Source organism: Mustelus asterias, chromosome 3 (assembly GCF_964213995.1).
Source record: "Mustelus asterias chromosome 3, sMusAst1.hap1.1, whole genome shotgun sequence".
Classification (NCBI taxonomy): Eukaryota; Metazoa; Chordata; class Chondrichthyes; order Carcharhiniformes; family Triakidae; genus Mustelus; species Mustelus asterias.
Window position 1 is genome coordinate 58,496,579 of NC_135803.1, and position 16,342 is coordinate 58,512,920.

The window sequence follows — 16,342 nt, forward strand, 5'->3', positions numbered from 1 at the left end:
TTGTTCAAAATAATTTTGAAAAAAATTACAGTTCATGGAATTGGAGAATCCCTACAGTGCATAAGGAGGCCATTCAGCCCATTGAGTCTGCACTGGCTCTCTGACAGAGTATCTTACCCGGGCCCTCTCTCCTGCCCTATCCCCTTAACCCCACACATTTACCATGGCTGATTCATCTAACCTACAGACCTTGGGGCACCAAGGAGCAAATTTACCATGGCCAATCCACCTAACCTGCACATCTTTGGACTATGGGGGGGAAATCGGAACACCCAGAGGAAAGACATGCAGACACAGGGTGAATGTGCAAACTCCACACAGGCAGTCACCCAAGTGAAGTTTATTTTCTGACAACTGCAGATTAGGTAACAACCCACGGTTTATCACTTTGATGCATTTTAGAACAAACTATTCACCATTATATGAAATGTGAGAGGAAGGTTCAGTATGCAGGGAGTTAGATTAAATACAGACGAGCTGTTTCATTTTAAATGATAGGGTAGCTGACAAACAATCAATCTCCAAACTCAAGTGACCCCTTTGCATTCTCTTTGAGAGACACATTTGAAGAATCCATTAATTGGAAATGTCCTAACCTGGCATATAAGGTGGCTTGTTCAGTTTGCTATCACTACAGTCATTAACAGATCCATCAACAAAGCTTGCTGGTTCATTCATGTCCTATAAAGAAATAAAGGGGAAAATGCCTTTGCCGTTAATTGAAATTTGAAATTGCTGGTTAATGAGACAGAAAATTAATACCAAAATCTCACAATCCAAAGTCCATCAAACTTCAAGATTTTATGATAGTCTTTTATTGCTGTATGCCACCATTCTGCAGTTTCTTTGCGGAAGAAGTCTGGGAAAGCAGTGTAAGCTCGATAATGCTGCAAAAACATGAAACAACAATTTTAACAAAAAACAGGTAAAACTTCTTAAATATGTACTCTAAAACAAAGTCGAGACAATTTGGTGTTTTCTTCCTAATTTTCTCTTGCATGCTAATCAAGTTCCTCTCCTTCCATGTCCTTTTTTAAATATGTCCACGTTGAAGTTAAAAATGATTTCAACTTAACTTTTTTGTGTTTTCTTTGTCAGGGCAAACACCAATGGCAAATCATTTGGCTTCAGAGAAGGATGAAATAAAAGTTGCAGGTATGACTTTGTTTGACAAATAGAATTAAATCAGATATTTATGAATCACATTTACCTCCACTTGATAAATCCAGTCTTTTGATAGATCAACTGTTACATTTGGAAGATCTGGCCATACCTGTAATGGGTATTCAAAAAGTTAAAAAGTTGCGACTGCTTTATGCATTTTGCGGCTGTTATAATGCACAAATATTTCCGTTTGTGTTGTGAAATTAGAAGCAATGAAATTGTCTTCATTACAAAAGTAACTGAAACCACTTCAGAGCATTGCTAAATTTTAAAAATTCTCAAAAAACATTGATTACCTTCCCCCACACAATATCAGGACTTCCTTTCCATTTCATGAAGATATTCTTATTGAGACCAGATGTAAAGGCTTTGTAAGATTTGGTTTCATTTCCTGAAATTGCCGGATCCTGCACAGTTTAAGAAAAATGTAATATCAGAAATGTACAAAATTAATTGTTCCAAATTAGATTATCAATGCACAATTTAAGTTGTTTTCCTTCAAAGGATATACCAGAAGCTTACCAAAATGATAATAGTTCGCATCCCTTCACTTCTCATTTTGTTAAACAAATCTGGCAAATTCTGGAAGTCATCAACATCAAGTGTAAAGTCCAGCTGCCGCTCCATGTAATCAATGTCAACATATTGCACATCCTTCAAACAAAGATATATCTTAATACTTAGAAACAATGAATAGTTCAGTTCAACATTACTTAGGCTGCTGGTAAGAATTGCAACAACCAGTCTAAGTCTGATACCGCTATAATGTAATACCTCGTTGGCAGATCTGATGTTCAGTGACAGTTAGAACATAGAACATAGAACATAGAACATTACAGCGCAGAACAGGCCCTTCGGCCCACGATGTTGCACCGACCAGTTAAAAAAAAACTGTGACCCTCCAACCTAAACCAATTTCTTTTCGTCCATGAACCTATCTACGGATCTCTTAAACGCCCCCAAACTAGGCGCATTTACTACTGATGCTGGCAGGGCATTCCAATCCCTCACCACCCTCTGGGTAAAGAACCTACCCCTGACATCGGTTCTATAACTACCCCCCCTCAATTTAAAGCCATGCCCCCTCGTGCTGGATTTCTCCATCAGAGGAAAAAGGCTATCACTATCCACCCTATCTAAACCTCTAATCATCTTATATGTTTCAATAAGATCCCCTCTTAGCCGCCGCCTTTCCAGCGAAAACAATCCCAAATCCCTCAGCCTCTCCTCATAGGATCTCCCCTCCATACCAGGCAACATCCTGGTAAACCTCCTCTGCACCCTCTCCAAAGCCTCCACATCCTTCCTGTAATGTGGGGACCAGAACTGCACACAGTACTCCAAGTGCGGCCGCACCAGAGTTGTGTACAGTTGCAACATAACGCTACGACTCCTAAATTCAATCCCCCTACCAATAAACGCCAAGACACCATATGCCTTCTTAACAACCTTATCTACTTGATTCCCAACTTTCAGGGATCTATGCACACATACACCTAGATCCCTCTGCTCCTCCACACTATTCAAAGTCCTCCCGTTAGCCCTATACTCAACACATCTGTTATTCCTACCAAAGTGAATTACCTCACACTTCTCCGCATTAAACTCCATCCGTCACCCCTGTTTGTCACATTGAACTCAGAGACAAAGAAGCACGAGAATTATAGGCCGGAATTTTACTGGCACGCCTGTCCCGATTCCGGAGGCGGGCGAGGCTCGGAGAACGGCATTCTCCGTTGGCCTCGGATGGGATCATACCAACCTCAGGTGGACATGCCGTACAATTCTGCCCATAGAATCTCGAGATTGCAGAAGGAGGCCATTCAGCCCATCGTATCTGCACTGACAACAATCCCACCCAGACTCTATCCCTGCAACCCCACACATCTACCCTGCTGATTCCCCTGACACTAAGGGCCCTATTTTACCAACGGGCGCGAAAACATGGTAAAGTCAGGTGAGAGGCCATTATCGCGATCCACACCCGCATCGGCGCAGATTGCCACTTTACTGAAACCCGGGAATGGCGTCGAATCGATTCGCACCCACAACGGGCGCAATGACGATTTAAATGCCTTTGCATGCATTTAAATTGAATTAATGAACTGCCCGCCCAACTTTATCAGCATTTCCCCCTTTACCACCGCGTTTGCCAATCCGGAACCGCGTCGCAATGGACCTGCTGAATAAAAGTCTGAAACGGACGCTCCAGCTTCTGACAGGCGCGTTCAGTGTTTCCAACGGCTCTCTGACTCTGATCAGTGGTGGGAGGGGAGGAAGGAGGCGGGTCAGATATATCTCTTTCGGGGGGGGGCGGGGGGTGAGAGGGCCGACCGTTGTCTGGTGATGGTGAGGAGGGCTGATTGTTGTCTGGTGGTGGGGGGAGGAGGAGGCGGGTCAGATGTTCCTCTGGAGGGGAGGGGGAGTGAGGCCAGACCATTCTCTGGGAGGGGGGGAGTGAAGTTAGTTCATTGTCGGGGGCGGGGGGAGTGAGGCCAGATCGTGGTATGGTGGGGGCGGGGGGGGGGGGGGGGGGGGGCAGTGAGGACAGACCATTCTCTGGGGGGAAGGAGGGGAGTGAGGCCAGATCATTGTCTGGGGGGAGAGGGGGGGAGGAGAGAGGTGGACAAGATGTATCTCGGTGCGGGGGGGAGGCCCGATCGCTCACTGGTGGGGAGGGCAGATGGATATCTGTTGGGGGTGCAGATGGATCTCTGGTGGGGGGGGAAGGGGGGTCCGCTGCAACTCTGCGGCCGATTGGTGGGGAGGGGAGGGGGGCAGGGGTGGCGATCGGTCTGGGTAATGGGGGAGTGGATAAGGGGGACAGTGATGTGTGTGGGTAGTGGGGTGGATAAGGGGGACAGTGATGTGTGTGGGTAGTGGGGGGGGGATAAGGGGAACAGTGATGTGTGTGGGTAGTGGGGGGGTGGATAAGGGGGACAGTGATGTGTGTGGGTAGTGGGGGGGTGGATAAGGGGGACAGTGATGTGTGTGGGTAGTGGGGGGTGGATAAGGGGGACAGTGATGTGTGTGGGTAGTGGGGGGTGGATAAGGGGGACAGTGATGTGTGTGGGTAGTGGGGGGGTGGATAAGGGGGACAGTGGTGTGTGTGGGTAGTGGGGGGGTGGTGGATAAGGGGAACAGTGATGTCTGTGGGGGCCATTGCTCCTGCTTTTCGCTCCCGGGCCGCTTTCTCCGCTTTCTGCGGCTCAGGAGTGATCTGACAGGGGCGCGCTTTTTCAAATTTTGTTCGAACTGCACATGTGCAGTTCAGAGCTCCGGTTGTTCTGGCCGCGCTAAGCCCCGCCCACAGTGCGAATGGGACTGGAGATGGCTGAGAGCGTATGGGGGCGCCTGAAAGCAGATTTCTAAGTCGGATCTGCATTACGCCCAGATTCGGCACTTAGAATGAAAATGGTAAAATCAGGCCCTGAGGGTCAATTTAGCATGGCCAATTGACATAACCCGCACATCTTTGGACTGTGGCAGAATACTGGAGAACCCGGAGAAAGCCCATGCTGACACAGGGAGAACGTGCAAGCTCCACATAGGCAGTCACCTGAGGCTGGATTTGGACCTGGGTCCCTGGCGCTGTGAGGCAGCAGTGCTAACCAGTGTGCCACCATGACACTTAGGCAGATGTGTTTTGGGGCCATGTGTAAAATCTTACTCCAAAGGAGGTTAACATTTAATCTGAGACTAAAACAAGTTGGAAGTATAGTATATACAGAGTTCCTCAGAGAACCAATGGTTGTGCACTGGGCTATGTTAATACCTCTATGAAGCAAATTGAGGTGCTGTCCTATCAGTTGATTATGCTGTTAAGAAACAGATATGTATCCTGCCATTTTACATAAATGCATTTCTGAAACTAATTTCCATTGGTGAACATGGGTGTATAATAGTATTTTCAAAGTGTTTTTTTTACATCAGTTACTCTGTCATCCATAAGTAAATCGTATTCTCGACAGATTATCAAATAGGTTGACACAATACTTGCAAATAAGAGTGTAACAAACATACATGTGGGATTTGAGCATTCTTCATATCAGTGTACAGATCCTGAATTTCTTTGGTATTCTTGTATCCATATCGACATAACTGAAATCCCAGGGCCCAATACGGTGGCATGACTGGACGACCAATAAGCTAAAAAGAGTACAAGAAAAGCCATTTTTCTGATTTGTGGTCAAAGCTGGCAAGATGTCTTTTAACACAATTTGTTCTCTGTGAAGCAGTAATCAGATATTTGCGCATTGTTAGTTTACACAAGAATTAGGAGAAGAGGTAGGCCATGTGGCCACTTAAGCCTGCTGTGACATTCAATAAAATCGTGGCTGATCTAACTAGGCCCTCAGCTCCACGTTTCTGTCTGCATTTCTTACCCTGAAATGGAATGTGAAACTCTATCATCTGATCACTATTGCCTATAAAATCCTTTACTGTGAGGTCATTAATTAATTATGTCTCATTGCACATTACTAGATCTAAAATAGCCTGCTCTCTAGTTGGCACTAGAATGCACTGCTTTAAGAAATTGTTTCGAAACTCATAGAATCATAGAATCACTACAGGGCAGAAAGAAGCCATAGAGACTGCAACAACAATCCCACCCAGGCTCTAGCCCTGTAACCCCACATATTTACCCTGCTAATCTCCTTGACACTAAGGGACAATTGAGCACGGCCAATCAATCTAAACTGCACATATTTGGACTGTTGGAGCACCTGGAGGAAACCAACGTAGACACAGGGAGAACATTCAGAGTCCACATAGACAGTCACTTAAGGCTGGAATCAAACACAGGTCCTGGGTTATCATCCAAACTACCTTTGCTAACCTAATTCATCCAATCCTATGAAAATTAAAATCACCCATGATTATTTCACTACCCTTCTGAAAAATGTCCCCATTATTGTTTGCCCTTTACTCTATCCTACCATGTAGCTATTGTTAAGGAATCTATGAAATACTTCCACAAGCGACTTCTTAACTTTGCTGGTCTTACCTCTACCCAAATTGATTCTGCATTTTCATTTTCTGAACAAAGTTCATCCATTTCTCACTCTTTATTAATACTATCCTCAAATACCAGAGCTGACCTGCCACCTTTCACTAGCTTCATATCCTTCTGAAATTTCAACTAGCATTGAATGTTAATGTCCCAGCCTTGCTGACCTTGCAACCAAATCTCTGAAATTGATTTGATTTGATTTATTATTGTCACATGTATTAGTATACAGTGAAAAGAATTGTTTCTTGCATGCTATACAGCCAAAACATACCATTCATAAAGGAGGAAAGGAGAGAGTGCAGAATGTAGTGTTACAGTCATAGCTAGGGTGTAAAGAAAAATCAACTTAGTGCAAGGATGGTTGTCAGATCTTGCATAATACTAAGTGCATGGATCAGAAGTACAAATGAATGGCTCCACACGTTATCATTGTAACTGCTTGTTGCAGAAATCTTATTCCTGTGGGATCTTCTAAGAATACGTGTAGAGATTTGATGGTTTTTGTGTAGACATGTGTTGGCATTTCTTTTTTATGGCATTTGGGCTATATGAGGCAGTCAACCATAGGCTGAATATTTCTTCTGGTTCAGCCTCAGCAATATAATATTTTTGCACTGGGCCAGTTTTCACAATACCTCAATACACTTTGCTTGAATGACAGATATCACCATCTCTAGGAAATAAGATAATAAGCATTTCATGGAGTAGGAAATTGAAATTCATCCACGCACCATTTTGTGTGCGTAGACTGATGCAATCGCATCAACTCTTTTGTACATTAATGTTGTTAGGCTTCAGTTGGGAAGAAATCACCCAGCAGTTTATACATATCTGGAGTGGTGTCACAATGGGAAGGTTCAGAATACAGAGAGCTGGGACTGGCTGGATTGTAGTTGGTGATATTCTGTTCAATTCTATCTGGTATGTTTGTTCACAAAACTGGAATTTTGTATCCAGCTAGGAGCATGAAAGACTGTGTTCTCAGTATCATTACTTCTCCAATATTCTGCTGAGAACCTAGTGTCCCGTTTCAATAGGAAAAATGAGGTTCATTAAGTTTGATTTGAGTTTGTGCTTTTGCAACATTTATTGCAGGTGAAAATTGCATGACTTGCTTTGCAAATGAATCCTCAATCATCATCAGATTAAGTTTAATTGAGATCTCTGCCTTTTCTACCATACTAAAACTTTGTTTAATAGCTATCCTCAAATTAATTCAAACCAGTTCATGAATGCATGGATACTTACTGATGTATATTGTTGAACAACATTTTCTGGGGTTGGACCAAGAACCATGTAAAAGTCTAGGATTCCTCCAATAGTGCGATATGTCAGAGAAGGGGTTGGTTGAAGTGTTACATCTGGAGGTTAGAAATATCATGGATATGATAAAACAAGCACTAATAATTAAGTTTAATGTCCAAGATTATGAAGTATTATCATTACACAAACTTTCACCTCAAGTACATGAAAGAACCATTTTTTTAGTATAGACGATTGACTCATTGTTGTGATATCTACAATAACTATTTTACTCTTATTCTATGTATTTTAGCATACTTAGAAAGGTAAAGATTAGGTGCTCAAACATCGTGGTCATACCAGAATACATGACTAATTGTTTAATTATATTACGACTTGTGGTACGTAAGAAAGATAGATTTGCATTTTATACCATATTTTACACAATCTCCAGATCTTTCCAAAGCATTTTACAGCAAATGAGGCACTACTGAAGTGGAGACCTTATTGTAATATAGGAAACATGGCTGTTAATTTGAACACAAACAGCAATGTGGTAGCAACCAGATAATCTGTTTTTGTGGTTTTGATTGATTGATAAATATTATGCAAGATACTGTGGATAAGTCCCCAACTCTTCTTCTAAATGGTGCCACTGAAAGGATGGCCTCGATTTAATTTCTCATTCAAAAGAGGCACCTTCAACAGTAAAGCACACCCTTAGTACTACACTGGACTGTCATCTTTGAGTTTAATCTTTAAATGTTGGAGTGACTCAATTTTCTGAATCAGAGGCTACCAACTGATCCATAGCAACCATGATCATGATAATGGCCACATATTATTAATGTGACTATCTATATGATTAGGGGAGTATTAAGTTAGAGAGTGCCAATTTGTATTCAGTGAGCTTATAAATATTGATTAAAGAGGTCCGTTTCATACGTGGAGGTTGAAGTTCTGTTTGACTGTTTGATTCAAAGTTGCTCGCCAAATACACTGGTTAAAACATTTGTGTTGCATTTGTGATTTTATTATTTCAATGTCAGGTGCAAGGGTACGTATTCTGGCTCTGGGAGGATCCTCAGTTGGAGCCAGGGAGAAGAGGAGAGTATCGTATATTTAGTTCTGTCAGACCCTTGACATAAGTAACTATTTATCGTTGGTAATAAATCCTTTTATACTTTGAGTCACAACAAGTCACCTTCAATCTATTACAATATTGTATTTCACAGACTGAGTAAACCAATATCCCATAGTTTTATTTTTACTTGTCATTGGGAGTCAATGTGATTTAAGATAAACGCAAATATTTTGCTTTCTGATCATCATTAGATGTAACTTCCTTAAAGAATTCTTTGGATTTCATATCAGTTTGCAGCAATTATCTTTGATATTTTGATATTTAATATTGTTTACATTGATACCTATAAAAATCAGAATCTAAAACATTAAGGCAGAATCACAGCCAGATAAGATTGAATTATAAAGGTGAGATAAATTTCATTATTCATTTATTCACACATTGATTATTTTTGCTGTTATATATTTCAGGTACAAAACTTAATGAAATCAAATGTGCTTAATCCTTTGAACATTGTGAAGCCTGAGTGATGTGCAAAACCTCCTTCTGTTATTGATAAGCTAAACAATTAAAATACACTTCAAAACATTAAAGATTACTATTTAAAGGTGCATGTAAACTCAAGAGCTTCACTGATATCCTTACAATGGCAACAACCTAAGCACCTTATTTCTCCAAATGAAAAATTCTAAGGTGCTTTACAAGAACATTATAAAACAAAATATGGCAGTGAGCTACGTAAGGAGTTACTGGATCAGATGAAGTTTGCTCAGTGGGGTAGTGTTTAACGAATATCTTAAAGAGGAGAAGTGAGGCAGCGAGGTGGTGTGATGTAAGAAATAGCTTGGGGCCTATACAACTGAAAGCATGCAGCCACCAATGGTTGAACAACTAACATTGGGATGCACAAAAGTCCAAAATTCGAAGAACCCAGACATCTTGGAAGATTGTGGGGCTGAAGGAGCTTTCAGAGATAGGGAGGAGCAAGGCCATGGAGGGATTTGAAAACATGGATCCAAATTTTGAAACCAAGGTGTTTTTTGATCAGGAGCCAATGTAGGTTAGTGAGGCCATGGAAGATAGGGGAACAGGACCAGGCATAGGCAGCAGAGCACTGAATGACCTCAAGCTTACAAAGGACATGGGAAACTAGCCAGGAACATGCTAGAATAATCATGTCTATAGGTAATAAAGGCACGATTGAGAGTTTCAGCAGCAGATAAGCTGAGACAGAGGTGAAGTTAGACAACATAACAGAGGTGGAAATAGGCGGTCTTAATGATTGCCCAAATGTGAGGTTGGAAGCTCATCTCAGGATTAAATGTGACACCAAACAGACTGACTTAATCTGAGAATTTTGACAGAGCGAAGAGTGGAGTCAATAACTAGGGAACAGAATTTGTTGCAGTGACTGGAAACAATGGCTTCAGTCTTCCCAATATTTAATTGGATGAAAATTCAGTACTGAATGTCAGATAAGCAGCCTGATAATTTATCTATAGTTGAAGGGCCCGTTTTCGGGCGTGGAAACTTGGTAAAGTCGGGCACAAAGTGAGTAGCGCAATCCGCGCCTGCCTCCTTGCTGGTTCCCCCTTTACCAAGACCCGAAAAAGGCCGCAATCGGGACCGTGCCCAAAACAGGTGCGATGGCCATTTAAACGCATTTGCATGCATTTAAACTGACTTAATGGGCGACACACCCAACTTTACCGGCACTTCCCCCTTTACCACCGCGTTCGCCCATCCAGAATCGGCACGAGACAGACATGCTCCACAAAAGTCCGATTCGGGCACTCCAGTTAATGAGGAGGTGGGTGCCTAGCGTCCGAAAGCTCTCTGCTTGAGATTGGTAGAGGATGAAGGGGGATCCGCTGCAACTCTGCCTGAGATCAGTAGGGGGAAAGAGGGGGGGGGGGTTTGCTGCTACTCTGCCTGAGATCAGTGGGGGAGAAGGAGGAGTCCGCTGCCACTCTGCCGGAGATCAGTGGGGGAAGGGGGTCCACTGCCACTCTGCCTGAGATCAGTGGGGTGAAAGGGGGGGTCCGCTGCTACCCTGCCTGAGATCAGTGGAGACGAAGGGTGGGGGTTCTGCTGCCACTCTGCCTGAGATCAGTGGGGGGAAAGGGGGGGGGAGGGGCCTGCGATCATTCTGGGTGGCAGGGAGGTGGGGAGATAAGGGGGCCAGTAATGTTGGGGGGATGGGGCAATGTCTGCGGGGGCTAGGGGGAGGCATTATCCAGCCCGGGAAGGATGTGGCAGGGGAGCAGCATTCTATCATTTTTTTTCTGCGCATGCGCAGTTGTAGGCGTCGATCGGAGCTGCAGTGTTTCGGGCGCATTGAGCCACACCCATAGGCTTCTGCAGTGCGATTCGGTATAGTATTGCCCAAAGAGTTGAAGAAGATGATGGTGAGGGAGTGCTGGGTGTCCAGCATTCATATGAAAACTAATGCTGGAATTTCAGACGATGTTGCTGAGGGTCTGCATGTCGATGACAAGTAAGACAAGGGCAAGGATTGATCCTTGGGGGCACCAGAGTTACTGGTGCGAAAGCAGGAAGAGTAACTATTGCATGCGATTTTTCTGGTTAGAATTAAATAAGAGTGAATGTAGCTGCACCCAGCTGGACAACAGTGAAGATTCATTGACGGAACATGGTGTGGTCAATTATGTTAAATGCTGCAGACAGGTTGAGAAGATAAAGAAGGAAACGTTTACCTTTGTCACAGTTACATAGCTTACTGTTAAATTTCACCAGAATTTTAATATATAGTACTTTATACTTTGATGCAAAAATGACTTCAAAATGTTTAACATGTTTCTTTCAAAAGAGAATGCATAAAATAACACTTCAACTTACCCATCGCATTACTGTTCAACAGTAGTACACCATGGGCATTGGTCTCCTCTTCCAGACCCATATAAAAAGGTTGGCTCCCATAACAGTTCTTCTTATACTGCGAATATTTTTAAAACTGAAGGTTAGAGAAATGTTCTTTACATTGGCATTGCTTAGAACATAGAGCCAGCCACAATCTCTTTTTTTAAACTAGAGTCAATGGCCTATAACTTCAAACATGCAGAGGTTATTTCTTGGATACTAGCAGCCTAATTAAGCCCCCAATATGGAAGGGTGAAAGCATGCGCTCATTTCTGGCTGTATACCAGTATGCCACTCACCATATTAATGAAGGGATATTCAGGGCCCATGCCTGTGTGCAAACATTGTTGGTTTGCCCAGAACCACCCATATTGACTGCATGCCATAAAACCAGACACTGGGGCCACATGAAACCAAAAGATTTGCATTTTCACATTAACTTACCTAAATGAATGTTGGGTGAAGTAAGAATGCAAACTTAAAGGACAAGATTATGTGCTGCTGCTGGACTGTGACCCCTCTCCATATGGCTCTGCACCCCACTAATCCAGTTTCTGAACCCCCAAAACTTGACCTTTGATCTTCACTGTGCCTTCTCACTCCCAAATCCCTACCCCACCTCCCACCTCCATCTCCACCAATTCCTCCCAACTCAGGCCTCCGCACCCTGCAAAATCTGTGCTCCCTAAAATGACAAAAATGACCTTTCATTAGATCCCTTCAAATAATTTTGATGAAGCTTCTCCAATCATTAACTGATGATTGGAGTGTTAGGGTGAGAAATTGACCTTTATATTACATTTACGCGGGCTTTATTTTTTTTTAAAGTTTCAAACTGTAAACCGGAAGTAGGCCTCAGGGTGTTCTGGGAAGGGTTTTTTGGAGTGTTTTCTTTAGTGCGCGGGAGGTTTAAAAGCAGGCCGCACTATTTCAGCGGGCAGCGTTGTCGTGGGCAGTGGAGTGAGCAGGGAGCAGAGTGAGAGCTGAAGGGCTTTGGCTCAACGGGCTTCGGCGAGGACAGGCAAAATCGAGAGTAGGTTTTTTTTTCCCAGAAAGTTTATTCCTGTTTTTCCCCAGAGTAAAAAAAAAATGCCAGGCAAGATGTTGGAATGCTCCTCTTGCAGGATGTGGGAGATCAGGGAGACCTCCGGTATCCCTGACGACAGCACCTGCAAAAGATGCATCCAGCTGCAGCTGCTAACAAAGCGTGTTAGGGAACTGGAGCAGGAGCTTGATGACCTCCATCTAATTCGGGAGAATGAGGAGTTTATAGACAGTAGCTTTAGGGAGGTAGTTACACCTAAGCAGCAGAGCACAGGAAATTGGGTTACTGTAAGGAGAGGAAATGGAAATGTGAAAGGACAGGCAGAGCAGGGTTCCCCTGTGGCCATACCCCTCCACAACAGGTATACTGAATTGGATACTGTTGTGGGAGATGCTTTACCTGGGACAAGCTGCGACAGCCAGAACTCTGATACTGAGTCTGGTTCTACAGTGCAAAAGGGCGGGAGGAAGAAGAGGAGAGCAGTAGTGATAGGGGACTCAATGGTCAGAGGTACGGACAGGAGGTTCTGTGGTCGGGACAGAGACTCCCGCATGGTTTGTTGCCTCCCGGGTGCCAAGGTCAGGGATGTCAGTGATCGCGTGCACAGCGTTCTAAAGTGGGAAGGTGATCAGCCAGATGTCGTGGTACACATCGGTACAAATGACATAGGTAGGAAGAGTGAGGAGGTCCTAAAGAGTGAGTACAAAGAGCTTGGAAGGAAGTTAAAAAGCAGGACCCTGAGGGTAGTAATCTCAGGATTGCTACCTGTACCACGTGCCAGTGAGGGTAGGAGTAGGATGCTTGGGTGGATGAACATGTGGCTGAGGAACTGGTGTAGGGGGCAGGGTTTCCGATCCTTGGATCATTGGGACCTCTTCTGGGGCAGGTGAGACCTGAACGAGAGAGACGGGTTACACCTAAACTACAAGGGGACCAATATACTTGCAGGGAGATTTGCTAGTGTTATTGGGGAGCGTTTAAACTAGATTTGCAGGGGGATGGGAACCAGAGTGCCAGAGCAGATAGTGGAGCAGGGGTAAAAAGACAGGTTAGTTCAAGTAAAATCCCAAATGGAAGGGTTGAGTGTGGTGGAAATAACCTTTTGAGGTGTGTCTATTTCAATGCCAGGTGTATTGTGGGAAGGCAGATGAGCTGAAGGCATGGACAGACACATGGAAATATGACATTATAGCCATTAGTGAAACTTGGCTACAGGAGGACAGGACTGGCAGCTCAATGTTCCGGGGTTCCAATGTTTCAGGTGGGATAGAGGCAGAGGGATAAAAAGTGGGGGGGTGGCATTTTTGGTCAGGGAAAATGTTATAGCGGTACTCAGGCAGGATAGATTAGGGAACTTGTCTACAGAGGCCCTATGGGTGGAGCTGAGAAACAGGGAAGGTATGACCACATTAATGGGGTTGTATCATAGGCCACCCAATAGTCAGCGAGAATTGGAGGAGCAAATCAGCGGAGAGATAGCTGACAACTGCAAGAAACACAACGTTGTGATAGTAGGGGATTTTAATTTTCCACATATAGATTGGGACTCGCATACTGTTAAAGGTTTAGACAGGGTAGAGTTTGTTAAATGTGTTCAGAAGAATTTTCTACATCAGTATATAGAGGTGCCAACTAGAGAGGATGCAATATTGGATCTCCTATTGGGAAATGAGTTAGGGCAGGTGATGGATGTGAGTGTGAGGGAACACTTTGGATCCAGTGATCAAAGTGCCAGTAGTTTCAACCTGATCATGGATAAGGATAGATCTGGTCCTCGGGTTGAAGTTCTGAACTGGAAAAAGGCCAAATTTGATGAAATGAGAAGGGATCTGGGAAGTGTGGATTGGCACAGGCTGTTCTCTGGTAAGGATGTAAATGGAAAGTGGGAGGCCTTCAAAGGAGAAATTTTGAGAGTGCAGAGTTTGTATGTTCTTGTCAGGATTAAAGGCAAAGTAAATAGGAATAAGGAACCTTGGTTCTCGAGGGAGATTGTAACACTGATTAAGAGGAAGAGAGAGTTGTATGAAATGTATAGGCAGCAAGGAACAGATCAGATGCTCGAGGAGTATAAAAAGTGCAAGAAGCTACTTAAGAGAGAAATCAGGAGGGCTAAAAGAAGACATGAGGTTGCTTTGGCAGACAGAGTGAAGGAAAATCCAAAGAGCTTCTATAGGTATGTTAGGAGCAAAAGGATAGTGAGGGATAAAATTGGTCCTCTTGAAGATCAGAGTGGTCGGCTATGTATGGAACCGAAAGAAATGGGGGAGATATTAAATGGGTTTTTTGCATCCGTATTTACTAAGGAAATGGGCATAGAGTCTACGGAAATAGGGCAAACAGGTAGGGAGGTCATGGAACCTTTACAGATTAAAGGGGAGGAGGTGCTTGCTGTCTTGAGGCAAATCAGAGTGGATAAATCCCCAGGACCGGACAGGGTATTCCCACGGACCTTGAGTTAAGCTAGTAATTCATTCAGTCTGTCAATCAAAGGCAGTACTACCAGAAGGACGTGGAGGCTTTGGAGAGAGTACAGAGGAGGTTTACCAGGATGTTGCCTGGTATGGAGGGGCTTGGTTATGAGGAGAGATTGGGGAAACTGGGGTTGTTCTCCTTGGAAAGACGGAGGATGAGGGGAGACTTAATAGAGGTGTATAAAATTATGAAAGGCATAGATAGGGTGAACGGTGGGAAGCTCTTCCCCGGGTCGGTGGTGAAGTTCACGAGGGGTCATAGGTTCAAGGTGAAGGGGGGGAGGTTTAACACAGATATCAGAGGGACATATTTCACACAGAGGGTCGTGGGGGCCTGGAATGTGTTGTCGGGCAAGGTGGTGGAGGCGGACACACTGGGAACGTTTAAGACTTATCTAGACAGCTATATGAACGGAGTGGGAATGGAGGGATACAAAAGAGTGGTCTAGTTTGGACCAGGGAGCGGCGCGGGCTAATTGTTCCTGGTTTCTCGTTTCAAGGCTTCATTCTATGATCATCTTGCTGGTGCCAGTACAGAGTGAGACTGCGGATAGTTGGGAACCTGTCTCGGGGGCAGGGAATTCATATGGTGTTCGTGGAAGTGGAAATGACTAGGGTTGGGAAGCATTTTCCGATCGGGGCCATTGTGATCTCCTGGACTCGTTTCGATCGCCTCAGGGGGTCGGAGAGGAATTTCCCAGATTTTTTTTCCCCATATTGGCCCTGGGGTTTTTCACTCTGGGTTTTCGCCTCTCCCTGGAGATCACATGGTCTGGAATGGGGGGGTGGGGGTAAGTTAATAGGTTGTAATGAACAAAGCATCGTAGCTGTGAGGGACAGCTCGGTGGATAGGATATTGGTATGTAGATAGGCTGGAAAATTGGGCGGGGATCCTGGATTCAGGATTCAATCCTGGACCAGGGAGCGGCGCGGGCTTGGAGGGCCGAAGGGCCTGTTCCTGTGCTGTATTGTTCTTTGTTCTTTGTTGTTCTTTGTTAGTGTTGAACTTGCAGGGGCCCTGGCAGACATATTTAAAATGTCAGTATTCATGGGGGAGGTGCTGGATGATTGGAGGGTGGCTCATGTTGTTCCGTTGTTTAAAAAAGGTTCCAAAAGAAATCTGGGAAATTATAGGCCAGTAAGTTTGACGTCGGTGGTGGGCAAGTTATTGGAAGGTGTGATAAGGAATAGGATCTACAAATATTTGGATAGACAGGGACTTATTAGGGAGAGTCAACATGGCTTTGTGCGTGGTAAGTCATGTTTGACCAATCTATTAGATTTTTTCGAGGAGGTTATCAGGATGAAGGGAAGGCGGTGGATGTTGTCTACCTGGATTTCAGCAAGGCCTTTGACAAGGTCCCTCATGGGAGGTTAGTTAGGAAGGTTCAGTCGCTGGGTATACATGGGGAGGTAGTAAATTGGATTAGACACTGGCTCAA

At 44.2% G+C, this 16,342-nt stretch overlaps 1 protein-coding gene across 2 annotated transcripts in view; it reads right to left on the reverse strand.

Moving 5' to 3' along the window:
- Positions 1-16,342, reverse strand: part of si (sucrase-isomaltase) — a 280,056-nt gene that overhangs the window by 53,012 nt on the left and 210,702 nt on the right. For both annotated transcript variants that reach the window (XM_078209033.1, XM_078209034.1), the window contains 8 exons: positions 11,364-11,460; positions 7,427-7,539; positions 5,188-5,313; positions 1,687-1,818; positions 1,461-1,571; positions 1,211-1,273; positions 774-887; positions 597-681 (listed from right to left, as the gene is read on the reverse strand). In XM_078209033.1, the coding sequence (XP_078065159.1) occupies positions 597-681; positions 774-887; positions 1,211-1,273; positions 1,461-1,571; positions 1,687-1,818; positions 5,188-5,313; positions 7,427-7,539; positions 11,364-11,460 (841 nt within the window). The remainder of the gene's footprint in view (positions 1-596; positions 682-773; positions 888-1,210; positions 1,274-1,460; positions 1,572-1,686; positions 1,819-5,187; positions 5,314-7,426; positions 7,540-11,363; positions 11,461-16,342) is intronic.